Here is a 25,379-nt window from a genome sequence, read left to right on the forward strand (position 1 = left end):
ACCTTTGCTCCGAGGAGAACGGCAATCTCAAACCGTACGGGCATGTAGTGCAGAGGAGAGGGAGGGGGTCTCAATCCTATTGGGCAGAAAGAAAAGTAAAAAAACTTCGTTGTGCCCGATGTCACCGCACTGTCGGACTCCGAAGAAAAAAGGTGCGAGCATCAAAAATACAAAGGACAGACAGAGGGGGGGGGACAGATGCACACACACACACAGACATAAAAGATGCACATACATGCGTTTCTATACCCCATGCAGGTGGTGGTGCACTTCTTTGCGGTCATGGAGGAGGGGGTGGTGGGGGAGGGGGCCGAGAGCGAAGGCTGGTCGCCAGCATTCACACTGTCCCAGGCACGCGTCCGGCGTAGGGATATATGTGAGGCGCTTTGTGTGTCCGTGTGTGCGTGGAGGGTAGCAGAGGGGAGTCCGGGATGTGAGTAGCACAGCGGGAGGGGGCGGGGTCCATTCACGCATGTGCATAGTGCAACGCCTCAGCCGTCGCCTGCACCCTTTTTGGTTCCCCAGGTCCAGGGCCTGCTCACCTCCTTTCTCCCTTCATGCACAGGCAAGACGCCGACATCGCTTTCGGTGAGGAAGCTGATGTGCGAGGCACGGTTCGCTGCGGTCGACAGCACGGTCTGCCCTATCTTCAGGTCGGAGTTCACCAAAGCGCGACCGCTCTGCCTCGACAACGCGATCGCGCGCAGCGACCACGTTAGAAGGTAGTCCCCGCAGCTGGCGACAACACACATTTCTTTGGTTCCTGGAGAACGGTCGAACTTCGCGCCTTGGAACCGCACCATGTCTGCACCGCCCATGCGCAGTGTTTGCTCCGGTGAGGGCTGAAGAATAATCGGCTGGGGCTTTTTCGCACCCATCCGAGTCTGAAACCCAGTCGACTCGCTGTCGTCGACGCACTTCGTCTCGATGAAGAGCAGATACGTGGTGGTGGTCGCAACGATGTACTGCCCGTCGGCTGTTACGTCGATATCCACGATCGGGACCTTGGTGTCGAGCAGCGTCTTGGCGGCTTTTGGAAAGTAGCCACCAGATGGCTTGCGCGCGCCGGGCGGCCCCGTGTAGAGCCGGATGTTCCCACACGCATCACCGGTGACGAGGTGGCCGCACTCCGAGGTGGCGTGGCAGGTGAGGTCCCTGCGGAGTGATTTCAGCTCGTAGTCGCCTATTTGCTTCCCATCCTCCATGACGACACAACTGCGTGGGTCCATGCGGAGGTCGATGTTGAAGGCAACGTTGCGGGCCAGGCACGTCATGATTGTTCCCGAGTCCGCCGCCGTGTGGTTTGCGTAAGTCACACTGCGCACCGGCAGATCCGCTGGCTGGTACTCATTCACCACGACGCCGCGTGTGAGATCCAATCGTTGCACCGCCGCGTCGCTGCCGCCAAAGAGCAGCATTTTAGCGTCGCCGTTCTCCAGAAGGGCACCGGTGGAGGTGTCGTCGACGCCGTGCACGACGAGCTTTTCCATCGCCTCTCGGTCGAAGCCTCTCTCTTCTGCGGTACTGTTTGCATCTCCAGACTGGCCTTCTCGTTGCTTTTCTTGACAACGAGGAAGCGGTCAAACTGCAGCGACTCCACGGCACAGATATTGCCGGTGCCGGTGTTCGTCCGTGCCAGGTGGCCCGCATCGAACTCGAGAACGACATTAGTGGCGTCTTCGTTCAGAACCTCGCGCGTGGTGGCGCCACCGAGGTACTGGTACCACTCGTCCTCCGGGTCGAGCTCTTCGTGGCCAGTGAGGAGGCTGTAGGTGCAGCGGTTGTAAAGCTCTACAAACTGTTGCAGGCGCATCCGTGCCGTCACCTGAGCCTCGTGCGTCTCCGGGGCGGCGAAGCGGAATGCAACCTTCTCAACGTTTCCATCGATGATCGCTGGCCAGTGCACCGACGCTGCTGGGTCGGAGTAGGAAAGCTCATTGTTGATGCCGATGGCCTGCTCGAAAATCTTCTCTTCATCCTCTGAAACTTCGATGATGTACTCCACACGGCTCGTGCCACTGCCCGCAGCGTCGGGGGTCCCTTCACGCCTCAAGACGGATATGGTGAAGCTGTCCGCGTCACCGAGAGGTTCGTAGTAGGGGCGATCCTCTTCCTCTCCAGTGTACTGGTAGAAGGTACCCGGGTTGGTGAACAGCACCTTGGTGGACACCGGCTTCGCTGGCATCGCTGGGATAGGTGGACAGTGAAAGAAGGACGGTGGAGAGTCGTAGAGAGGTAAAAACACACGTCAGGGCATAATGGCGACGAGAAGGTCAAATGCACCAATGTGAAGAATGGCCCCTCCCCAAAACAAAAAAAAGATTTTGAGTACAACGGGAGCGAGAAATGTCAAAAAAGGGGTGGGGGTGCGTGTGGACTGCAGGACGTGTGTGTGTGTGGGTGGAGGGAGGAGGAGGGGAGGGGGGATTGTGGTGTGTTGGTACAGTGAGAGTCGAGTCGCAATGCCAAATGAGGGGATGATGCTACAGATGCACAGAGAAAGGGATACCGAATACAGATGCGGATGTGGACAGGGGGAGCGGCCCCGCGCCATCACACAGACGCACACGAACACACCCATGTGCCAACAACTATTCCGAGTACTTGCCGGCACGCAAACCGTACAGAGGACAGAGGGCGGACGACTGCGTGCACAAAATCGTAGCACGTCCGCGCAGTTCAGGAAGGTGAGGGGTGTGCGGGTAACCCCCCCAAAAGCTCCTGCCGTATTAAAGTGAGCCGCAGTTATGTTTTTTTTTTTATCACCTGGAACCCCCTTCCCTTTCCTCCTGAACAGGTTACACCTCGCCATCGCTGCTGCGTACGAGCGCCACGTCCGTCATGCGAACCGGCGTCGCTGTGAGGGAGCTCAGCGCCATCTCCTTCACGACTGCCCGCAGCGTGCGCCAGGGCCCCTCATTGTCGAGTTGGGATGATGGTACACAGCTTTGGTCTTGCGCCGCGCCCATGGTGGCTTCTGCGGTCTGGAGGTGGCGCCAGAGTACAACGGCTTGCCGCACAGTTCGGGGTAGCACCTCAAGTTGATGAAGTCGGCGACCGGCCGCACCGCCGCGGCGCGGCGACGACGGGCGTGCAGGCACGTTGGCGCTCCCATCTGCGCTCACTGTGGCGACGAGGCGTCTCCACGTCGCCTCTAGCTCGGTGCGCGCCGTCTCCTCGTTGGACATTGCCGGCCACCAGCCGCACCCCTCAACCCTGTCCCCCGAGGCCGGCGCGTAAGCAGATTCGTGGTCCTCCCTCACAGAGGTCGACGAAGAAAGAGTGATGGGGAGCCAGAGGTGGGTGAGTTGGTCTGCCGGCGTCACCACCTCCGCCTCTGAGATGACAGCGAACAGCACCGGGGCAGCGGCAGCGCCGGTGCAGGAGTCGCCGTGGCTGGTTCTCGTCGCGCTATTCGCAGCCACCCACGCGGCGGCCACCTTGCCACATGCGATCACCACATCGGCCTCGTCCTGCAAGGCGCCGAGCTGCGTGGTGGCCTCGTCACAAAAAAGGAGGAGGAGGCCGCCACGTTGGTGCCACAGCACCGGCGCCGCATAGCTGGTGGCTACGGAGGCGGCCTCGTGTACCGCCCAGGGCGAAAAGAAGGCCCGGAGTGTGCGCAGGTATTGCTGTGTGCCGAGGTTGGGGTGGTGGGTGGGGTTGCCGCGCGGGAGCACTAGTGCGATGCGGGGGATGTCGCCGAAGTGCGCCCCCAGTCGGCAGCGAGGGAGTCGATTAGCAGAGAGCGGCACCATCGATTGCATCTGCGCCGTGTCCAAGGCTCGCGTCTCTACAGCGCGCTCAAGTGACGGGTCAGCCGCCGGTGGATTGGAGCAGCGCTGCCGCGGCTGGTTGTCGCATATGCCGGCTTCCCACCCACCAGCGCTGCGTGATCTGCCGGATCGGAACCGGCTCACGTCGGCGAAGACGTCCGCCACCAGCGCGTACACCACGGCGAAAACAGGAAATGCCTCACCGAACCGCGACGGGTCAACGCACCACTTCTTGTAAACATCCTCGATGCTGCTCAGCACCTCTGCAGCGCCTCTACCATCCCCGCTGCTGCGGTGCGCATCGCCGACAGTGGCGGGCACATCCGCGGGGGAGGGGTCCAGTGCCTTCACCACCACTGCGGTGGCGTCTGCAAACACATCGAGTAGCGTCGCTGCCGCAACGTCTGTGAAACTGCCGAGGGAAATCCGCTCTAGCAGGGATGGAGTCAGTGCCTGCGCCTGCGCCCCCGCGGCGGCTGTCGGTGCAGAGGAGTCTGTCGTCTCTGCCACTCGGGGACGTTTCCGGGCACCTTTCGTGGTATGGGGGCCTTGGCGCTGCGCTGCAGTTTCACTGTTGCCTTCAGCACCGCCACCGTTACTCGTTATCGCACTCACCGGTGCAGGGCCGCTCGCCCACACAGTGGAGAGGAGCGTCAGCTGCTCGGGGCTGCACGGCACGAGAATTTTGTTGGCGCCAAAGACGGCGCCGGATACCTTGACAACGGTGGCGGCGGCTGCAGTGGGGGCCGTGGATGGCGGTGCGGGGACGTCCTGCAGCACACAGACCAGGGGGTCCATCGCGAGGTGTGGCATGAGCCGTTGCAGCACCACCTCCGCTGTGACCCGCTGCTGGTGCAGCGTGGCTGGCTGATAGTGCTCCTCGACTTCCTGCCGCTGCTTCTGGGTGACGTGTTCCTTGAAGCTGACAAGCGCGTCGACGGGTGGGGCGGCTGCGAGTAAGCGGCGCAGCTGCGCTTCCATGAGCGCCTCTGCTTGCGCTACACCTGTGTTACAGTCGTCAGCACCGGCCCCAGTGACCGAGAAACCGTCCTTCCTTGCTTCCTCCTCGGCATCATCTTCCCCGGTGTCATCGCGCAACATGCAAAGCCAGACCTTGCACTGCGCCCCGAACGCGTGCGACGTGTGCGGCAACGGGGGAGCCCCGCATGCGTCGGTGCCGTCAAGCAGCTGCACGACGTGGCCGCGCACCGTCATGAAGACGTGAAAGCGACGCAGCGTGGCGTAGCAGTCGAAGATGGCCAGGACACGCGGTGGTGGCGGTACGGCGTTCGCGGCGGCGCCGCCCCGACACGGGTGCTGACCTCGGCAAAGGGGCGCTGTCGTGGGGTCCGCGAGCGAGCGGCGACGATGACGGCTGCAGCGCTGTTCCATGTACGCGTTCACCTGCTGGAAGATGCCGGAGAAAAAGACGTGCACGCTAGTTGGCGCGACGTACCGCGCCGATATGGTGGCGGCTGACGCGGCAAGAGTTGCTGTCCCCGCGCTGCTGCCCAATAAGACCGCCTTGTCAGCCGTGGCGGTTGAGGGTGCCAGCGGGACACGCATCGCTGCCATATCTCGCTCTGATGCACCGTGCGCCACACCGCTGCAGTTGCGTGCCGTCGTCATGTGCCCGCGCCCGTCATCGTCGCTGAGGCAGCATAGCTGATGGAGCCGCGCCACACAGCGCTCTCGTTGCCGCTGCTGGTACGCTAGCAGCGGTGATGCACCTGGTGCAGAGTCAAGCGTGGGGGATGCTGCTTGAAGAGCTTGGTAAATGTCTTTCACGGGGAGTGCTCCCTCCTGTGGTGGCACATGCAGCACACGCTCTAGCAGGGAGCAGCGTGATGCGGCAGGGTTCCCTTCCTCGCGAAGCCATCGCAAGAGACACGCTGGCGGGCACGGCACGCACTCGTACATCGATACGGTCTCGTCATCGATGCCTGGATCGGTGAAGAGGAAGGACACAGCGACAGTGCCGGCCATCGACTGAATGCCTGTCACCTCGGCGAGCGCGTAGTGCAATCGGTAGGGTGGTGGTGGTGGTGGTGGAGAGGTCAGCTGGTGCGCCGCCGCTGCGGTGATTGGGGATCCACCGGCAGTCCCGCCGCTCACACACGCCGACGAGCCACTGCGGACGCGGTGGGGAGCAAAGACTACGGAGCCGATGGACAGAGTGCCGATGCACGCGTTGGGGGCGTGCGTCTGTACGGCGAGTGTAGACGACGAGGAGGACTGGGCCCCTTTCACTTCCTCTGCATCTTTCGCGTTGGTGGGCGCGGCCGTGTGCCGAGATGGCGTCACGGCAGTGCGTCGCCACAGCGCGACAAAGTCCAACACGGACGGCGAGGGGCCGACGTCTTGGTGGCGAGACAACTTATGCAGCTGCTGCGCACATTCGCCCTCGGTGCTCGGTTCGGCTTTCACAGCATCACAGAGCTGTGGGGATGGGCCTTCAGCGGTGGTGGTGGTGGTGGTGGTGTCCATATGCTCGTCTGTGGGTGTGCAGAGAGGGAAGGAGGTCGGCGCACCCGCGCACCCGCTCCGAACGTAGGCCGTGGCGTTAACTGTGCAGGTGTTGAAATGGTTCAACGAGTACAATGCAGATCGGGTGAGGAGGAGGCAGTTGTGTGAAGAGGTGTATTGGATGGAGCCCACTGAGATGGCATCTACAGAGGAGAGGGAGGGGAGGGGCACTCTCTATTGGGGGTGGCGTCCTTTACCGTATATATGCATATATATATATATGTATTGCGTTTTTTCTATAATGCGTGTGTGTGTGTGTGTGTGTGTTTCACATCCTCCTCCCGAACTTCGCTCCGTCTCTCCCTCTTCTCATTCTCTCGTGTTCCCAGAGAGAGGTGGGGGGGGAGGAGGAAGAGGAGGGGGCTCCCCTTGTCCTCGTGCGCTTCAGCCTGTGTGTGTGTGTGTGTGTGTCACACCGTGGCACGCGTCATAAGAGCGGTGGTGGGGGAATAGAGGATCGTAAAGAAGGGCGGGGGGAGGTGGGGGGCAGCGTTCAATACGCGTTCTTTGGCGTATGTGTGTAATGTAAATGATGTGTAATGGAAGGGCGGGCGGGGATAGCGGTGGTGAGAGAGTTACATCGAGGCGAGGCCGGCGAACAAAGGCAGCAGGTGCCGCAGGAGCAGAGAGGCGCGCATACGTGACGTGTTTGTGCGCACTGAGGAGAGTACAGAGCCATCGGGTTTACTGACGAACCGTGGCGCTCAGGGTGTGGGGTGTGGGGTGGGGAATGGGGAATGTTTACTTCGCGGACATGGACGGTGAACGTCGTGAGAGAGAGGACGCCGTAGGATCACACGGGGACCTTTGCTCCGAGGAGAACGGCAATCCCAAACCGTACGGGCATGTAGTGCAGAGGAGAGGGAGGGGGTCTCAATCCTATTGGGCAGAAAGAAAAGTAAAAAAACTTCGTTGTGCCCGATGTCACCGCACTGTCGGACTCCGAAGAAAAAAGGTGCGAGCATCAAAAATACAAAGGACAGACAGAGGGGGGGGGGACAGATGCACACACACACACAGACATAAAAGATGCACATACATGCGTTTCTATACCCCATGCAGGTGGTGGTGCACTTCTTTGCGGGGGACGATATTGGGATAGAAAGGTGTATTGTGTGTGCGTATATATCGAGGGTGGGAGGAGGGGGACGAGTGCGTGGGCGGGTGTCGTTGGCGTTCACACTGTGCGAGTCACAATCTGGAGAATAGTTTTACACAGATATAAATATATATATATATTTACAGATCGACGTGTCAAAAATAAAGGAGAGTTATCAGAGGAAACTATACTGTGGAAAGAAACGGAGGTGGGGGGTGAGTGAGTGGTGGTGGTGGTGGTGGTGGGGGGGGGGGCCAGTATTGACGAGGAGCAAGTGAGTGAGTGTGTGTGTGTGTGTGCCTGTACGTATGAAAGGATGCGTAAGGCTTCTCTCTCTTTTTCTGAACTCCCTTCTCATGCCGTGGTGTTTGTGCAAGCACTCCAAGGTTCTCTCCTCCCACATCCTACCCAAGAAGGGAGGGACTATATGTAGACAAGCACACACACACACACACACAGGAAAGACAAACATGAAAGAAAAAATCGACGCAGCATTTAAAATATTATCAACGTGCGGTATTTCCACGTGTATGAGTGTACGTGGAGAGGGGAAGGGAGGGGAGGGGGGAGGTATACGCTGCGGCCACGTCAACTGTTGCGCAGTAAATCCTTCACGTCCCCACACTATTTTCACACCTTCTTCCCTCTCCATCCGCCAACGAGCAGACAAGAGACACAGCCCAGGAAGGGGGGCACCGGTGTTTTATGGAGGATGCGAATGCGTCTTTTCATCCCCCACCCCCACTAGTCGCGGTCCATATATATATATATACATATATATGTATATATATGTATATACACACATATAACCGCATCTTTTTACAGCTTCGAGATATCGTGGCTGCCACTTTCCCGCAGTCCAGCCCCTGACATGCGCACAAACCGCGCGCGTTGCTGCATTTCAAGAATGTTATGCGCACCGCAGTACGAGATACCAGAGCGCAAGCCGCCAACAAGCTGCTTTAGAATCGGTTGAAGGGGCCCCTTGCACGGCACGCTGCCTTCAACACCCTCCGGCACGAGATCATTGAAGACGTCCTCGTCAATGCGCTGGTCGCGCTCCGCCTTGCTGAGGTTCGCGCCAAATCCGGCCATGCCACGGATGATCTTCACTTTCTTGCCGTCCTTTACCAGCACACGGCCCGGCGCTTCATCGGTGCCGGCCAGCATGTTGCCCAGCATCACCGTATCCGCGCCCGCAGCGATCGCCTTGCAGATGTCCCCGGCCGTCTTGACACCACCGTCAGCGATGCACGGCACGCCGTGTTTTTTCGCAACGCGTGCGCAGTCCATCACAGCAGACAACTGTGGAACGCCGGAGCCGGCCACGAGCCGGGTAATGCAGATGCTGCCCGGACCCACGCCAATCTTCAAGCCATCTGCGCCCGCATTGATCAGATCCTCCGCGGCTTCCGCTGTGGCGATGTTACCAGCGATAATGTCGACCATTCTGGTGCGCGGATTCGACTTGAGTGCCTTCACCATGTCGATGCAAAGGTCGCTGTGGCCGTGCGCGATATCCACGACAAGCACATCCGCTCCAGCATCCACCAAGGCAGCGGCTCGGTCGTGATCCTCCTCCTTCACGCCGATGGCGGCACCAACCACTAGGCGACCCCGCGAGTCGAGCGTGGCGTTCCGGTTGCCAGTCAGTTTCAAAATGTCCGACTGGGTGATGAGGAAGAGCAGTTCTCCTTCAGGTCCCAATATCGGGATGTTGTTGGTCCGCTTCGCGCGCATCAGCTCACGAGCTTCCTTCAGTGTGATGGCGGTGTTCGTCGAGACGACCATGTTGCTCACGGGAGTCATGATGGTCCTGACGGTGGCGGAGTCGTTCGCAAAGACAAGGTCACTCTTGCTAAGTACGCCACATAGGCGGCGACTGGTGAAGTCCTCGACCACCATCAAGCAACTGACACCCCCCTTTCGGCCAGACCAGTTCAGTTCCTCGAGGGCTTCGACCTTCGTCGCCGATGGCAGGATCATGCGCGGGTCATCAATCAGGAAAGACTGCGCGCGCTTCACCTTGCGCACCATCGCGCACTGCTCCTCAACACTACAGAAGCGGTGGAGAATACCAATACCGCCTTCACGCGCCATCTCCACAGCTGTCTTGTCTTCGCACACCGTGTCCATGTTACTGGCAACGATGGGAATCTTGAGGTTAATATTTCGGCTAAGGCGGGTGCTCGTGCTGACCGCCTTGCGAGAGCGCACAGGGCTGCGCTGCGGGATTAGCAGAACGTCATCGTACGTAAGGCCCTGGGGAATAGTGGGAAGATTGACAAGGGATGCCATTTGCTAACCCGAGAAAAGGAGCAAGGGGGAAGGGGGATGGGAGGAGGAGGAAGAGGAGGGGAGGGGGTGGGAGGAGGGGGAGGGGGCAGAAATAAAAGGGGTGTAGTAGATCGTCTGAGGAAAATAGAAAAACTGTGAGGTCGGTACGCGTGCTTATGTAAAGTCCATGTCCAGGAAGGGAAAAGAGGGGAATAAAGACGGAGTTCAGTTTCAAGGCTGAGGCATGCGGTGTAGGAGGGAGGCAAAGCCGGCGGTGTTTCTTTTTATTGTTGTTCACCTCTTCGCTTCATTTGATCTGTAGTACGAGGCCGCTTCTTTTTTAAACATTGATATATCTATATCTATATATATATATATATATATTCATGTGCCCAGAACCAACCAATTGTACACCGAACATGGTTTCGAGAGGGGGGGGTGAGGTGAGTGAGAGTTTTCACAGGCAGATCCCCCCCCCACTCCTCCTCCTTTTCCCCTGGTAACTAAACCGGATAAACAGTGTAGCTGAGTTTGCTGCATGAGAATACCATGCTTACGTATGCATATATATAGAGAGAGAGGAGGTGGTGTGGGGGGAAGATGTGTGTGTGTGTGTGTGGGGGGGTCACATTAGACGGAATACACGGGTGAGAAGAAAAAAATATATGCGACACACTCTACTCGTGATGACGGCCGTTGCCGACATCTACGGCCGACTCGTCCAGGTCAACGTAAAGGCTGGACTCGGCGGCGGCGCAAAGGATTTGAGCGCCTCCATCACCTCCACCGCAGTCGGCTTGATCACCAGGAAGTCGAAGACCTTCTCTTCCAAGAAGCCTTCGCCAATGAGATGCTTCAGCAACGCTATAAACGGCTCGAAGAAGCCTTCAACGTTCACGATGCCAATCTTGGGGCGATAGGCGTTGAGCTGGAATAGCGTGATCACCTCCAGTAGTTCATCAAAGGTTCCGACGCCACCCGGCAGCGCGACCACTGTGTTGGCGTGGGCAAACATGATGCTTTTTCTCTCTGACATGGTGGCCGTCGTGTAGATACGGTCACCGATCATCGCCCCCGACACCTCGCGCTCAGACAGGGACTCGGGGATGATGGAGATGACCTTGCCATTCAGCATGCGTGCCTCCTTCGCCACTTCGCCCATCACACCGACTGTGCCACCACCGTAGACTACGGGCTGCTTCATTTCTTCGACAATATACTTGGCGAGAGCCTTGGCTTCCTGCGTGTAGGCAGGCTTGCTGCCGCTACGCGCACCAGCAAAAACGAGTACACCCTTCTGTAGGAGTGGGTCGTCGATGCCCTTATCAGACCACACCTGTGGTCTGCTGTCCATTGCCGGTTTTGAGGTTTGATCGCTGCACAGTGTCAGCGTCTGCTTCTCGACAGCAATCCCCGCTATGGCGGTGCAGAAATTCTGAAAGGGGCCACTTTTCAGGTGAATTTCTTGAAAGTCGCGCATGCTGCTGTAGCGCTCCAGTACAATGTACTGGTGTGGTACAGGCTGGCCGTTCTCGAACACCTGATGCAACTCATAGGTGAGCGTGCCAGGCTCATTACGTACGGAGTGCTGTTGCAGGGGGGCCAACGAGTCGAGAAACTGCTGTTCCGCTTCGTCGTCTCGTAGCTTGACGGTGAACACAGCCGCCACAACCATTTTCTTCTTTTCGCGTTAAGGGTATGTATGTATATTCTATTCAACGACGGGGTGATGAGCCCTTCTGTGAGTGATAATGTGACAGGCGGTCGTGCGGACACTGATCGTAGAAGTGGGGGTGGTGGGGGGGGGAGATGGGAATGGGCGTGAGAGGGTTTGAGGTACGCACGCTTGAAGGTGATTATCCATCAGCCGTGCAATCGCAAAAAACAAAATGCGAACGACGACTCCGCTCTCAAGATGCAGATGCGTACACACACAGACACACGCATCAAGGAAAGAGTGTGTAGTCATACATATAATGTGTGTGCACGTGTGAGAAGGCAGTGGTTGAGACGGTTGTGGAATATATCCAATCGAGGGAGAGGGGGGATATCGACTCCTAATTGAACACAGAGGGGTAAGCGCTGGTTCTTTTCACCGTCCCCCCCCTCCCCTCCCACCACCAATCAGAGATCGAACAGAGAGGCGGGGTGGGGTGGGGTGGGGTGGGGGGTAAAGGGGGAGATATCTAGATGGGAATATGGCGAATACAAGGACGAGCACGGGGTTAGGGTCAGGGTGCAAGCACAACCCACTCCTCCTGCGACTTGTTGAATCGCACAGCCACAAATGCCATGTCCTGTCACCAATGGTCTTCATTCACCCCGTACACTGTCTCCCCTCCCTCCCTCTGCCATCATACTGGGCATGTCTCCTTTCCTTCTTTTTTTTTTCGCGCCACCTTGATATGTATACTTGTATACACATTTATGTTGAACGAGACGCTCCTCCATTCCTTATTTCACTTGGCGATACATGGACACGCGCAGACACACAACACTGGAGGAAAAAGTGGATGGAGAGGGAATGAAGGGTGCATACATGCCGTCTTCCTGTCTTCCCCTGTCAACAAAACAAGAGGAGGGGGGCTGAAGGCCCAAAGGGGTGAGGGGATGTGGCGATGTACAGGCCACGACGGGCAGCGGTGACAACAGCTTCACAATTGTTCACCACTTTATCTCTCCGTCACTTCTCCAGCTTTCCCTTCCCACATCCCCTCTTCAACTCACAGAAGCGGGGGACACACACACACACACACACACACACACACACGTGCGATGGCGGGATTTGGGTTGAATGCAAAAAGGAGCACCCAGGATAAACATGAAGAGGAAGGAGAGGGAATAAAAGGAGGGAGCAAACACACACACACACACACAAAAAAAGAAAACCCACTGAACACACCACGGCGGAGACGTGGGAGAACAGAGAGAGGGGGGAGGGGAGGGGAGGGGTCGAAAAATAAAAGTTCCAATATGAAGAAAGATAGACACACACACACACACACACACACACACACACACACACAACCCCCCTTAATATACACACGCATTACATCACACAGAGGATGTGCAGCCCCAACACCACTTCAAGAATCCTATAGGAAAAAAAAGAGGATGCGGAAGCTGAAAGGAGATTTTGAGGTGAAGAGAGGAGGGAGATAATGGAGACAACGATGTGGGGGGAGAGGGGAGAAGCGAGGCAAGATCCTAGTGGACCTGTGCGTGTGTACCCCTCTCTTTCTTTCTTTCCTCTCTCCCCCGTCTCCTCGTTGTCGACAAATCCTTCCGCAGATATTTGATTGGTCTCATTTTCCCTCTCCGTCTGCTCTTGGCTCCCCCCTTTCCTTCGAGTAGTGGATGGAGGAAGCAAAACAAACAATGGACAAATGCACACACACACACACACACACACACACACAAATATATTTATAAGGTTCAGAGAGTTGCCGCAACTCGGCTGGCCAACATCACAAGCCTGCGCACTTCAATGCCTATGCGTGGTACGGGTCTTTTTTTTTTGCTTGTTATTGCGTTCTTCTTTCGCATTACAGCTCCTCCCTCTCTTCCCTCATGAGAACATCCATGTCAACATAACATGATGGTCACTGGAAATGAGGTGGGAAGCACAGGGGGTGTGTGGGTGTGTGTGTGGGTGTAGGCGGCGGGGGCGGGGGGTGAGGTGGGGTGGGGAGCTGCAACTGCTTGTTGCGGTACTTCCGGGAAAAAAGCAAAAAAAAGACAAACCAAGAGAAAAGTGCGTAAAAGGTGTGCGTGAGAAGGGGGTGGCGACTGAGATACATGAAAGACGCGCACAACCAGAGCAACGTCTGAGATGAGATGCGGGGTGGGGAGCAGAAAAAAAAAAGAGAAAGGCTTGGTAATGAAGAGCAACGCACACGGAAGAGGGAGGGGGAGGGGGAGGGGGGGGGGGGAAGGTGACAAAACAAACAAACAGTGTCTAAGCTTCCATATATTCACCTCCACCTCCACCTCCACCTCCACACACATACACACACACACACATACAGGGACAACCAAAATGGGGCAGCAGAGGGAAGAGGAGGAGACATTCGATCACAAAGTACTCAGCTCCTTCCCTCTTGTTTCTCTTTCACATGTAAACCCCTATCCACACCTACACATATATATGTATGTATTTCGGTAACTCTGTGTGTGTGTGTGTGTGGAGGTGGAGGTGTGAGTGGGGGAGGGAGGGAGGGAGGGAGGGGGGGGGGGATGCAACCCCATACGCCTCCCCTTCTCCTCCACACAAGGGGACACACCAAGGGAAACCGAAGAGGATGTATGTGCCCTCTTTCCTCTCCCCTTTCCAGACACAGAGGCAGATCAGTGGAAGGAAGGAAGTGGGGGAAGGGGGAGGAGAGGGTGGTACTCTGAAGAGCAGAGGAGACGCGGAGGAGGGGGAAGAAGAAGAGAGGCCCACAAAGGGGCAAGAGAAGGGGAGTAACCCTGAAGGGTGCATGCGTGTAGAGATGCCCGGCGATAGGGAGGATTACTGGAGGAGGAGGAGGAGGGAGGAGGATGATGAGGATGATGAGGAGGGTGAGGAGGAGGGTGACCGCCTGAGCATCAATGCACGTATGCGTTGTACACTTTTTACTTGTAGTCGGTTTCGTCTGATGGATCGGCTATAGGACGCCTTGCCACCGACTTTGCACTGCGTACCTCACCCATGTCAAAAAGATCATCTTTTCGGCGCCGCTGCAGTTTGGCTCGTTGGAGGGAGTTCTGGATTTGCTCCTTCTGCTCCACTGCTTCCGCCTCGTCATCAGAGAGCTCGATTCGGCGCAGCATGCGCAGCTGCTCCACTTTTTTCTCTTCGAGTGCGTTGCGCAAATCTTCGCACTCGCACACCTTCACATCGAAGCGTTCCTGCCATTCCTTCAGTTCTTCTTGCAGCTTCTGCATCTTCTTCTTGAGCTTCTTTTGACGACGCGCTTTCTCCTGCAGCTCAACGTTGCGCTGCTCCGAAAATTCGGCGACGCGCTTGTTGATGAGCTGTTGCATCTGCGCATCCTTCCTCTCGAGCTGCTCACGGAATTGCTGCTCCAGCGCCACAAGGGCCTCGGTCTTGTCTCGTAGCGATACTTGGAAATACTCAGCCTTCTCGTTGTTCTTTACAATGATTGCCTTTTGTTTCTCCAGCAATGTGCGCAGCTGCTCCAGCTGATCGGAGCGCTCGTGCAGGCGCATCTCCAGCTGTGCCACCTCGTCCGCAGAGCGGGTTGCAGCTGTCAGCGTCGCTTCGTAGTCGTGCTGCAACTTGGCGATGCGTCGGTCCTGCTGTGCCATGGTGTGCTCCACCTTGGCCAGCTCAGTGCGCTGGGCCTCCATCTCGGTGTAGAGCTCTTCACGGGAGGCAGTCACGTGCTCCACCTTGGCCCGCGCCTCTTTCAGCTCCGCCTGGAGGTTGCTAATCGTTGTGGAACTTTGGGTTGAGACCCTCGCGACCTGCGGAGGTTCCAGTGCTGCAGCCGAGTTCGCCGTCGCGTCCGGGTTGATGGAAGCCGTCTTCTGCGGAGGTACCGCTACCGCGGCCACCGAGCCAGAGACTGAGGACGTCGCAGCCATCAACTGATGTCGCAGCTTCTCGTTTTCTTCACGCAAGAGCTGTATGGCCTTCGCACCGTTGTCATCGAGTCTCATCGCCGCCAACAGTTTCTCTTGTTGTGGTGGTAAAATCGTCACTGGAACTTGACCATCGCTGCTGCTACTGCCGAGCACAATCGACGAACCCTTCCACTGGGCCAGCTCTTCCTTCAGCTCTGCTAGATGCTTCTCCAGTTGTGCCTTGCTAGACTTGAGTTCCTTCTTGGTTGCTTTGTGCTCTGCATGCGATGCGTTGAGGTCATCCGTCAGTGACTGAATCTTTTCCAACAGAGCCGCCTCGCCACCTTCTTGAACCTTCTTCTTGACGTCTCGCAGCACTTCTTCGAGTGACTTGGTGGCCTGCAGCTGCTCCAATGTCAGCGCCGCTTTCTCCGCTGGTGTCAGGAAGTAGTTGTAGCACTGCGTCCAGATATCGTTCAACTGGGATTGCATCGCTGCCCCATTACTCTCAGAGATCTGCAGCTGATTTTGAAGTTGACTGATCTCGTCCTCCATAGATACGAGGCGCGTGTTGAATGCCTGTCGCTCTGCTGTGAGTGTGGCCTTCGTCATTTCGTAGTCGACCAGATCCGCCTCGCGGCTCTTCGTGACACTGTCCAGCTGCACGTTCAGTTGACCTACCTTCTCCGTCAGCTGCGTCACCTCCTCCTCTAACCCAGCAGTGCCCTCCTTTTCGTATTTGGCTAGTTTCTCACGCAGCTCTTTCACGATATCCGTCAGTTCTGCAATCTTTTGATCTTTGGAGTCCATGTTCACGACAGGTTTGTTCTTGATCTGCTTGGCGCGATCGGCGAAGCGCAACGTCGACACCGTCTCCGATAAGTTGCGCTCGCTAGGGTTGATGTTGGCAAACATGACGGTCTTGCTGTTGCCACCAAGAGAGTCCTTCAGCAGCATTGTCAGAGGGCTGCTGCGGAACGGCACGTGTGCGCCACCCTTGACAATGGTGTCGATGACCGTGCCTAGTGCGCTAAGCGAGAGGTTGATGTTGCACCCTTCCTTCAGCGTGTCACCCGAGGCGCCGGTTTTTCCCTGACGCTCTGAGCCGGCCAGATCGACCAGGTTCAGTTTGCTCGACACCGCCCGGGTGCTGCCGTCTTCGAGAGTCTCAGTGCACTCCAGAATGAGGGAGAAAACGGAGTGTGAGCGGCTGCTGTCGGAGTTCAGCTCTGTGGAAGCAACGCGGCGACGGTCTGTGCCGTCCTCCAGGTGTCGGATAACGTCCTCGGGAAATTTGACCTGCGCCACAACGGCGCCCTGCACGAAAAATGTGTGATCTTTGCTCTCCCGGATATCCAGCGACACTTGCTGCTTCGCCAGCAGATCACGCACCTTGCCATTGTAGAGCTCCATGAACGACACGTACATGCTGATGGTATTGCTAGGCGCCTCTTCCTTCATCTTCTTGACAGAGCTGAAGATGTGCTTGACACAACGGGGGATGACACCCTCGAGTTTATTGTCACCCATCACACCCGTCATGGTGTGCGTCTTACCGGATCCAGACTGACCGTAGGCGAACACAGTCGCATTGAAGCCACCAAGCACCGACTCCGTCAGTGGCATAATGAATTGGGTGAAGATATCTTCCTGTGAAAAGCTGTTGTTGATGACCGCGTCAAATGTCCAGCGATCCGGTTCACCGATGATACTCTTGACAGTCACGCTATTCTGCACCATGTCAAGGTCGACGCAGGTCTTGTGACCCACCGACTTCTCCTTTTCGCTAAGAGGGCGGCATCGGACGAGCACTTTGATGTTCTCCGCCGCAGCGGATTGGTCCTTCTTGCCCATTGAAGATCAATCTACAGATGTATATATATGTATATATATATTTGGGATGTGTGTGGGGGGGGGAGGGGAGGGGGAGAGATGAGAGGTAAGACGGCAGCTTCACGCGCAGTAACAGTACTGCAGAAAGAGGTGAATGTGGGGTGGAGAGGAGGAGGAGGTTCTTTAGCGTGTGCACGGCACCCTTGCCGCGTGTGTGTGTGTGTGTCAGCGCCAACTCTCTCTCCCTAATGAGTGGAAGAGAGGGGGGGGGGTTACAAATACAAATAAGTAGCGGTAGTGTGAGAGAGAACACTGAACGAGCAATCCAAGGGAGAGGGGAGGAGGGGGGTGGTGGGGAGGGTGGAGAGGAGCAAGTACGGAGTCGAGTGGGGGATAATAAAGACAGCTTCTTCCCTCTTTTTTTCCCCCTACACTCTGGACAGAGCAGAAAAACGACGCCAGATGCCACAGAATACACATACATACACACCACACACACACACACACAATATATATATATATATTCCACACCTATAGTTTGGGGTGTTTGCTTCGGAGGGTGTTTCAATGTACATCGGGGGTACTGTCATGTTGTGAAACGGGGATATGCATGTTAATAATAGGGTCCGTAGGGGTAAAGAGAGAGAGGGGGGGGGGAGGGAGGGTGAACAGAGGGCACTACGACTATACACCTGCGAAAGAGAGGCAAGGGAAACCTTCGAAGTATCCCAAGAGGGTTTTCGGAAACCACTCTGAGCGACATGGCTCACTTCCACTACTTTCCGCTTGCCTCTTTTTTTCCCTGTCTTTTTTTATTCATCAATGAGACACATTCGATCGCTTGTCGCGTGCAGATCCCCTCCCCCTCCTCCCTCCCCCGAGGGAAAGGGAGCCTTCAAATTTTACTCATCCTTCCAACGACATGAGTGTAGTGGGAGGACGAGGGGGAGGGGGGGGGGCAGGGAATGGCGGAGATCAAACACAGTACGTACTGCTGTCGTCTCGAACAGACACGAGACGGATCTCAATAAAAAAAAGTAAGGTAGGCGCAGGCGCCGATCAACTGACTGGCAGAGGTAGAGACTTGACCATCACATCTCAGACTTGGACTCATGCACTAGTGCCTTCGCAGGTGAAGCATTACGGGCGATGACCACGGATGCGAGGAGCACATCTTTTATTTTTTTCTATTTAGAGCATCTGATTAGTGGTGTTGAAGTGGTGGCTTCATCTTCCCACGCCTTCAGCGCCGCCAGCACATCCGCTGATATCACGGGTTCAACCACCAGTGGCAGAGGCGTGTCATGGATTGTCGGACGCAGGTGCATCCCGTTCAGCACTTGCAGGGCCCGCACCGCGGCGGCGGTCGAGGTGAAGACGACTTCAAGCGTCTTCGTGTTCGGGCGTATCGTGGCTACGGTGTCGCCCCGGGGAAGAGCACCCAGCGCGGCGTCGGCTGTAGAGGCAGGGAGCTGTGAAGCACATTTAGACGCCAACTCTCTTGACAGGTACCGAGAAGGTGTCGCAGCATTCGGTGGGCCCGCGCCTTCATGAACCGGTTGGCTTGTTTGTCCATCTGCTGTGGCGGCGGCAGGTATGCTGTCCGAGCTTCGGTGCACCATGCAGCTCACTAGTTCATGGGCGTTGTTCCCCTTGCAGACGTGCTGGACGCAGAGTTCTCGAACCTCCATTGCGCCCATGTTCAGAGGCACGTTGTGCACACGAACGACTTGGCTCGAAAGACGAGTGACGCCGGCTGCGTCAGTGAAGATGCTGAGCGCGTACCGACGCTGCAGCTGTTGAAGCAGACTAGCGCGACTCAATGGGTTTTCTGCAGGGAGAAGACTTGCTGCGACCTTCTCTGTGTCAATTCCAGATGCCGCCATGTGACCCACAACGGTGCCACAGCGATCCGCAGCGAATAGGTTGGTGGTAAGCTGATCTAGCCGCGCCTGTAGTGTGCTCACTTGCTCTGCCAGCTGTGCGTTTGATGGGGATGTCACCGGCGCGACTGTCGTAGTCGTGGGCGATACATCCACGTGGGAGGCACCACCGTCACCGCTTGAAAAGGATGGGGCACATCTATCGGAGTAGGGAAACACTGTTGATAGAGCAGCCGTCTCTCCCTCACCACTGCCCGATGTCGCTACTTTGTCAGAACACTCGCCAAGTTGCCGGCGTTCCATCTGCTGCACGAGTAGGTCCGTGTTTCGCTGGCCCAACACCACTTCGCCCATTGCCCGGTGCACCTCGTTGAGCTTCCCATGGAGACCGTCGGCGGTGCTCTCGAGATGCGCCAGACGCCGTGCCAAAAGCGACAACTCTTGCTGCAACAACTGCATCGTCTCCTCCTGTGTTCGTAATGTATGCTGGGTTCTCCGTGTGAGCTCGCGAAGCTGGTCGACGGCGTGTGTGACGGTCAAGAGCGTTGATGATGGAGGTGACGAAGCGAGTGCCGGTGACGCAGACGATGCCGCGACCGTGGGTGTAGGCTCCACAGCAGGACTAGATACGTTTGCTGCCCCTCCAGTACGAGGGGCGCTGCCATGAGAATTCCCTTTGCGTTTATCTTCCCCAACGGCGTGGGGCGTCCCGCGAAGGCAAAGCGGTGAGCGCGTCAGCCACAGTCGGCACAGTGTTTTCTTCCACATGTTTGTGCCGTTTTATTTTTTTTTGGTGTGGGAAAACGCCGCAGCAGAGCGCCACCAGCACGAACAACAACAAAAGAGGGGTGACGATGGTGGTGTGGGGGCTCTGTTGCCCTTGCGTGGAATCGACAGGGAGGGAAGCGGGGGGGGTGGTGGAGAGAGAAAAGAAATACACCATTGTGCTCTTCATCGAGCACGAGGCCCCTCGCCCCTGCCTCCTCCTTGTTTTTTATTCTGTTTGTCCTGAGAGCGTGACTGGCTGACTGACAGTGTAGGCAGGGAGAGGGGGGTGGGGGCAGCGTGTTGCGCCCAAATCGATAGCGGCTTTCTCTACAAGGGAATGACACGTCTTCTCCCACGTCTCCCTCCGATCTTCTGGAGGGAATGGAAACACGTTCTTTTTAAACGATCGGTGCAGGGCTGGTGGGGGATGGAGATGACGTGTGCCACCGCCCCAAGTCGTCTGCAACACACTGGAAGCACAATATTAAGTGCAAAGAACAATTCACGATGACGAGAAGCATGCGCTCACCCACACTCCCCCCCTCTCTCTGTCAATGTCCCGCTTTCTCAGCAAGACCTCTCAGTGACATCTACGTTTTCACTTGCTGGTTAAGGGACCTCGGCATGCCGTACATGTAGCACATCAAGAGGAGATCCTTCATGACGCTATGCATTGTGCTCACAAAAGGGAGGCACGCCGAGGAGAGGAAGAGGACGCACTGCAGAGAGAGGTGAGAGGCCATGCACGTGCCCTCGCGCATGTAGGATTTGTATTCCTACTAGTATCTCCCCCCTCCCCATGCGCTTTAGACACATGAGAGTACACACAAGAGATTGGTTAGACGAGTTCACGCTTTATTTAAACGCGGGCAATGCTGCCATACACGGCGAAGGTGTGCACACCCGACCCTCTATCCCCCCCTCCTCTCCGGGAGCCGTCTCACAGCCCAGTCGTGTGGTGCAGCGCAGCAGCGCCTCGCAGGTCGCCCAGTGGTGCATCCCTCCTCGGGGTGTCTCAGACTTCCCCACCAGCGAGCCAGTGAGGTAGGGAGGAGACACATTCGTGCCGCTAATGACACCCTGCCCATCGTACGGGGAGGTGCAAGCAGATTCGCTGTCGTGGGTCACATCGATGCAACACCACCCACGACTTAATCGCTGACATCCGCTAGCGATGACTCGCTTTCACCTCTTCGCACCGTGGGTACCACGAACCCTTCACTAGCTGTGGTGCCGCATTGGCACGAGGGCACAAGGGTGTGCAGTGGCTTAGCCACAGAGTAAGCACTGGGCTACCCATCTCCCTCCCCGCACCGCCCCCCCACCACCTCAGGCTCAGGGGTTCTCCCTTGTCGGGATGCAAGATACGAGAGAAGGGAAAAAGGGGGGAACGGATGGCTTCATAGTGGGTTCACAGTTGAGACGATGGTTGTGGTGGTGATGAGGGGAGGGGGGGGGAGCAACGGTGGCGAGGATGACAGCGGCGATCATAGATAGCTCACTTCCTCACCCCCATCCCCCTTTTTTTTCACGGCATGCACACACACACCAGTGCCTGGTGGCCGAGGATGGACTTCAAGGACACTCCCCTCCACACTTACCGGTCAACGCTGCTACCCTCTTTTTTCTTCTGCAGCACTCAGCTGGAGTTGTGTATGCGCTTGAGCTTTCCATCAAAGTACCGATGGCGACCTGCGCGACCGAGTCGTACCCCACCACAGCGCTGGAGGAGCTCTTCGTCAGTCATGCGAGTGACATCACCGACACGCCCATTCTTGGAGCACTTACGGCCGTCGCCGTCACTGTCAGAGGAAGAGGATGCTGGGACGTGGCGCTGCCGCTTCAGTTGTGCTCGAGCGGCAAATGGCACTTTCTCCCCTTCTGAGTAGTTATCTGCGATGGTGCTGCTGGTGCTGCTGCTGGCTCCGCGGCTGTTGGAGCTCACATCACTCAACTGATCCTCATCATCCACCTCTGTAGAGGTTTCTTTTCGCTGGGGATGCGCCTTGCTCAGCTGCTCCTTTCGATTTTTTGTCTCTTTGTGGAGTTGGCCATAGATGGCGTCCAGCTCGACGGCGTGCGTCGAAGCCAAGCTGCCGCCGTTCGAAGGGTCAGCGGCGTGGCCGAGGCCGGTGGCGGTGTGAGGGTCGCGGCGCGTCACCTTTACATACGATTTCATGCCAGTGCGTTCCTTTCCAAGTCCCTCACCCTCTTTCCACCCGTACTTCTCCATCATTTTCTTTGCTAAAGCAGACATGATTGACTGCCTTTGGTTCGAAGTTCTTTTCTGACTGCCCCTCTTCACTCTATCGCTTTCTCCCCCCTCTCTTGTTTGAGATCGTTCGGTGCGATGGGGGACTGAGAATGACGGAGGGGGGGGGGCGGTAGCACTGCGATGCCTCACTGAAAAAGACTCCTCTGTGTGTACACTCCGATACTGTGTGTGTGTGTGTGTCACGATATTATGTGTGCACGTGAAGATATTCTTCGTTTGTGTGTGTGTGTGTGTGTGTAGGGGGGGGGGTGAGTGGAGGTCGGGGCCGGAAGCACCCATTGCCCACACGAGAGGGACGTCAAACAAGAGCGGATTTGGGAGTTTCGCCAAAAAATAGAGAGAGACCGAGTGTGGGGGAGAGAGTGAAGTACAAACACACGTGAAAAGAAACTGGCGGAGGTCACAACAATGGTGGTGGTGGTGGTGGTGGTGGTGGTGGGGGGAGGAGGGCAGCACTGTCACGCATGCTGCTGGGGTCCTCCCTCTCCACGCCCCCCTTCCCGCGCAACACCCGCTACCGAAAGCCACACAACGTCGTACACGTTGTCGGGGTCCTGAGGAGAGTATGAGCGGGGGTGGAGGGGATAGGCGGCGAAACCCCGCTGCAGTTCGTAGGCGAGTTACACACACACACACACACACACACACACGGCGCGATACCGAAGACATTGAGGCGTTTCGTTGCTCATCAGCAAAGAAATGAGCAAAGCACTGAGAAAGTGGAGACAGGAAAACAAATGGAACAAAGAAAAAGAGAAGCACACACGCGCCCAAACACTCACATACGCGCACACCGGTGCAGAAATCACGAAAGAATGCAAACACAAACACACAGATGAAAGCGAGCAAACATCAGCGAAAAGGGTCCCGTGGCATCTCCAGCATGCACACAAACAGGAGTACACATAGGCATGCCCACGTAGAAAATACACCGCAGCACTTGTTCGTGACGAAGTCCCTGTTACAGCAGCAGCTACTGCTGGCGGGGGGGGGGGGAGGGAGGGGGGGGATGGCGACAAGAGACAATCCGACCAGAAATTCAATGCATAGGAAAAGCAACAACAAGACCACGTACACGTGCACACCAACATCGGTGTCACTCACACTCACTGAGCGAGTATCCCACCATGTCCACCAAAGTAGTACAGGCATATATATATATATATACACATGATACAGATATGTATCGCATTCAGCGAGGGAGGAACACGAAGAATCAAGACAAAAACAAAACGCTCAGGTGCGGAGGAAACATCGGAGGAGAGGGAGGGGGGATAAAAGGAGGACGACCCCTCCCCCTCCCCGCACGGAAACACGACAAACTAACAACAAAAACACGCGAGAGGTGTGAGCAGAGGAGTAACGGTGAGTCAGGCGTACTTGTTTACGTGTTGTGTTGACGGTGACGGTGGTGGAAGGACTGTTAGACGGACAACGACAGCAGGGAAAAAAAAGGGGGTACACACTCCTACGAAGACACAGACGCGCGCTACAAACAGAAACAAACAAAAAGCACTCACACCCATCGATACACTATCACACAGTCAAGCAGTGACTCCCTCCCCCCCTCTCTCCTCCTCCTTCAGCCACCCTTTTTAACAACACACATGCGCACTAATGAGAGCACCATACGAGCCGCAGAGGAACACAGTAGTATTACTTTTCCCAGAGAACAGGTGGGATCCACGACAGACAGATATGGGCAATTGGCACTTCAGAGTGTGGTCAAGCGCATATCGCGGTGGTGTATTTCTGCATATGATGTATGTGTATGCATGGGGAGGAGGGGGGAAGCCATGAATGGATAGACCAGGAAAGCGAACATGAAGGGACATCGGAGGTGAAGAAAAAAAAACGAGGTAAAGGGGAAGGGGGTGGGGGGTGGGAGGGAGTAATCGAAACGTCAAAGGGGGGGGGGGGCGGACAAGCATACAGGGCACCAATTATACAGGGGGGACAGAGAAGACGCTACTGCCTTCCCCTCAACCCTTTTCCGCCCCCCTTCCCCTCCCTCTCCCCTCCCCACGCGTTTCAACGAAGGTGAATAAAAAAAAAAGCACCCCCCTATACACACCGGAGGAAAAAAGATGAACAGCAAGAGAAAACAGCAACAATAAAAAACGATGCTTTACCCCCCCCCCTCCCCTCTTCTACCCTGGTCCCTCTACCTCCCTTCTCCTCCTCCTCTTCCCCTTTTCAGCATTTTTTTTCGTTTCCCTAAATAGTCTTTGAACATGCAGGTCCCCCTCCCACCACCACCACCACCACCCCCAAAAAAAAAGAGTCGTAAAGGACTCGACGTACGCGTTGTAGGGGCAACCTCCCTTTTTTGTATATTTCTTCTTCTGTGCTGCATGGCACCCCCCCCACTTCCTACACCCCCATCCCCATTGTACTTTCTCACGTTTCTCTACGCACACCATTTTATATATTTGTGTCCAATAAATGTATTGCGATCCGTGAGCGTTTTTTTTCCCCATAGTCATCGCTAGCATTTTTTTTGGGGGGGGTGGGGGGGGGGGGTGGGAGGACAACAACCAGGAGCGTGCCTGAGTGAGTTGGATGCAACAACAAAAATGAGGGGGTATTCACAGGTGCATGCGTCAAAAAAGGGGGCGAGGGGGGGGGGGGAGGACGACAGCGAGGCGGGGAGAAGGCAGAGAATAGGGGTGTGAGAAAAAGAAGCGAATCGGTGATTGTGGTGGGGATAATGGGAAAAGAAAAAAATGCTGCCGATTGACTCGGATGAACCGGTGTGGTGTCGTGTGTGTGTGTGTGTGTGTGTGTGCGTGAAGAGGGGGGGGGGCGCTTGAGAAAGGCGTGCAGGAGACCTGTCATGCAAAAACATACGACACGTCAGTGTTACTTTTCCTGTCCCTGCCCCTGCTCCCCACTCCCCCTCTTTTCTCTGGAGGCATGTAGTTGGTCCTGGACTTCGGCCCTACACTTTACTTCTATTCTTTTCATCTCCCTCTCCCTATTCGCTTTGCCACTCACCTCTTGTCTCCCTCCATCTACCCCACTTTACCTGCGAGCAAGTGCTCACAAAGAGCTCCATCCTAGATGCAGTACATGTCGGATGGAGGCGGAGGTCGCAACAATGGTGGTGGTGGTGGGGTAGAGAACGGACGGGGGAAGGTGAAGGCATACTCCTGTATGAGCACTATAAGAAGAAGAGTGGGAGGTGTGTGGTGGTGGGGTGGGGGAGGGCAGCACTGTCACGCATGCTGCTGGGGTCCTCCCTCTCCACGCCCCCCTTCCCGCGCAACACCCGCTACCGAAAGCCACACAACGTCGTACACGTTGTCGGGGTCCTGAGGAGAGTATGAGCGGGGGTGGAGGGGATAGGCGGCGAAACCCCGCTGCAGTTC

At 56.4% G+C, this 25,379-nt stretch overlaps 8 protein-coding genes across 8 annotated transcripts; all 8 read right to left on the minus strand.

The window, feature by feature from the left end:
- Positions 1-491: 491 nt before the first annotated feature.
- On the minus strand, positions 492-1,274 carry JKF63_05464 (uncharacterized protein; the record flags this gene model as incomplete). The annotated part of the gene is made up of 1 exon (XM_067901422.1): positions 492-1,274. The coding sequence occupies one exon, from the start codon at positions 1,272-1,274 to the stop codon at positions 492-494; it is 783 nt and encodes a 260-aa protein (XP_067758097.1).
- A 77-nt stretch (positions 1,275-1,351) lies between these two features.
- Positions 1,352-2,185, minus strand: JKF63_05465 (uncharacterized protein; the record flags this gene model as incomplete). Its single annotated transcript, XM_067901423.1, has 1 exon — positions 1,352-2,185. The coding sequence occupies one exon, from the start codon at positions 2,183-2,185 to the stop codon at positions 1,352-1,354; it is 834 nt and encodes a 277-aa protein (XP_067758098.1).
- A 613-nt stretch (positions 2,186-2,798) lies between these two features.
- JKF63_05466 (uncharacterized protein) lies at positions 2,799-6,263 on the minus strand (the record flags this gene model as incomplete). The annotated part of the gene is made up of 1 exon (XM_067901424.1): positions 2,799-6,263. The coding sequence occupies one exon, from the start codon at positions 6,261-6,263 to the stop codon at positions 2,799-2,801; it is 3,465 nt and encodes a 1,154-aa protein (XP_067758099.1).
- Positions 6,264-8,220: 1,957 nt separating this feature from the next.
- Positions 8,221-9,699, minus strand: JKF63_05467 (uncharacterized protein; the record flags this gene model as incomplete). Its single annotated transcript, XM_067901425.1, has 1 exon — positions 8,221-9,699. One exon carries the CDS (start codon positions 9,697-9,699, stop codon positions 8,221-8,223), a length of 1,479 nt encoding a protein of 492 aa, XP_067758100.1.
- A 685-nt stretch (positions 9,700-10,384) lies between these two features.
- On the minus strand, positions 10,385-11,353 carry JKF63_05468 (uncharacterized protein; the record flags this gene model as incomplete). Its single annotated transcript, XM_067901426.1, has 1 exon — positions 10,385-11,353. The coding sequence occupies one exon, from the start codon at positions 11,351-11,353 to the stop codon at positions 10,385-10,387; it is 969 nt and encodes a 322-aa protein (XP_067758101.1).
- A 2,942-nt stretch (positions 11,354-14,295) lies between these two features.
- Positions 14,296-17,103, minus strand: JKF63_05469 (uncharacterized protein; the record flags this gene model as incomplete). The annotated part of the gene is made up of 1 exon (XM_067901427.1): positions 14,296-17,103. One exon carries the CDS (start codon positions 17,101-17,103, stop codon positions 14,296-14,298), a length of 2,808 nt encoding a protein of 935 aa, XP_067758102.1.
- A 1,166-nt stretch (positions 17,104-18,269) lies between these two features.
- Positions 18,270-19,733, minus strand: JKF63_05470 (uncharacterized protein; the record flags this gene model as incomplete). Its single annotated transcript, XM_067901428.1, has 1 exon — positions 18,270-19,733. One exon carries the CDS (start codon positions 19,731-19,733, stop codon positions 18,270-18,272), a length of 1,464 nt encoding a protein of 487 aa, XP_067758103.1.
- Positions 19,734-21,372: 1,639 nt separating this feature from the next.
- On the minus strand, positions 21,373-21,990 carry JKF63_05471 (uncharacterized protein; the record flags this gene model as incomplete). The annotated part of the gene is made up of 1 exon (XM_067901429.1): positions 21,373-21,990. One exon carries the CDS (start codon positions 21,988-21,990, stop codon positions 21,373-21,375), a length of 618 nt encoding a protein of 205 aa, XP_067758104.1.
- Between the last annotated feature and the right edge of the window lie 3,389 nt (positions 21,991-25,379).

Source organism: Porcisia hertigi, chromosome 17 (genome assembly GCF_017918235.1).
Source record: "Porcisia hertigi strain C119 chromosome 17, whole genome shotgun sequence".
Lineage (NCBI taxonomy): Eukaryota > Euglenozoa > Kinetoplastea > Trypanosomatida > Trypanosomatidae > Porcisia > Porcisia hertigi.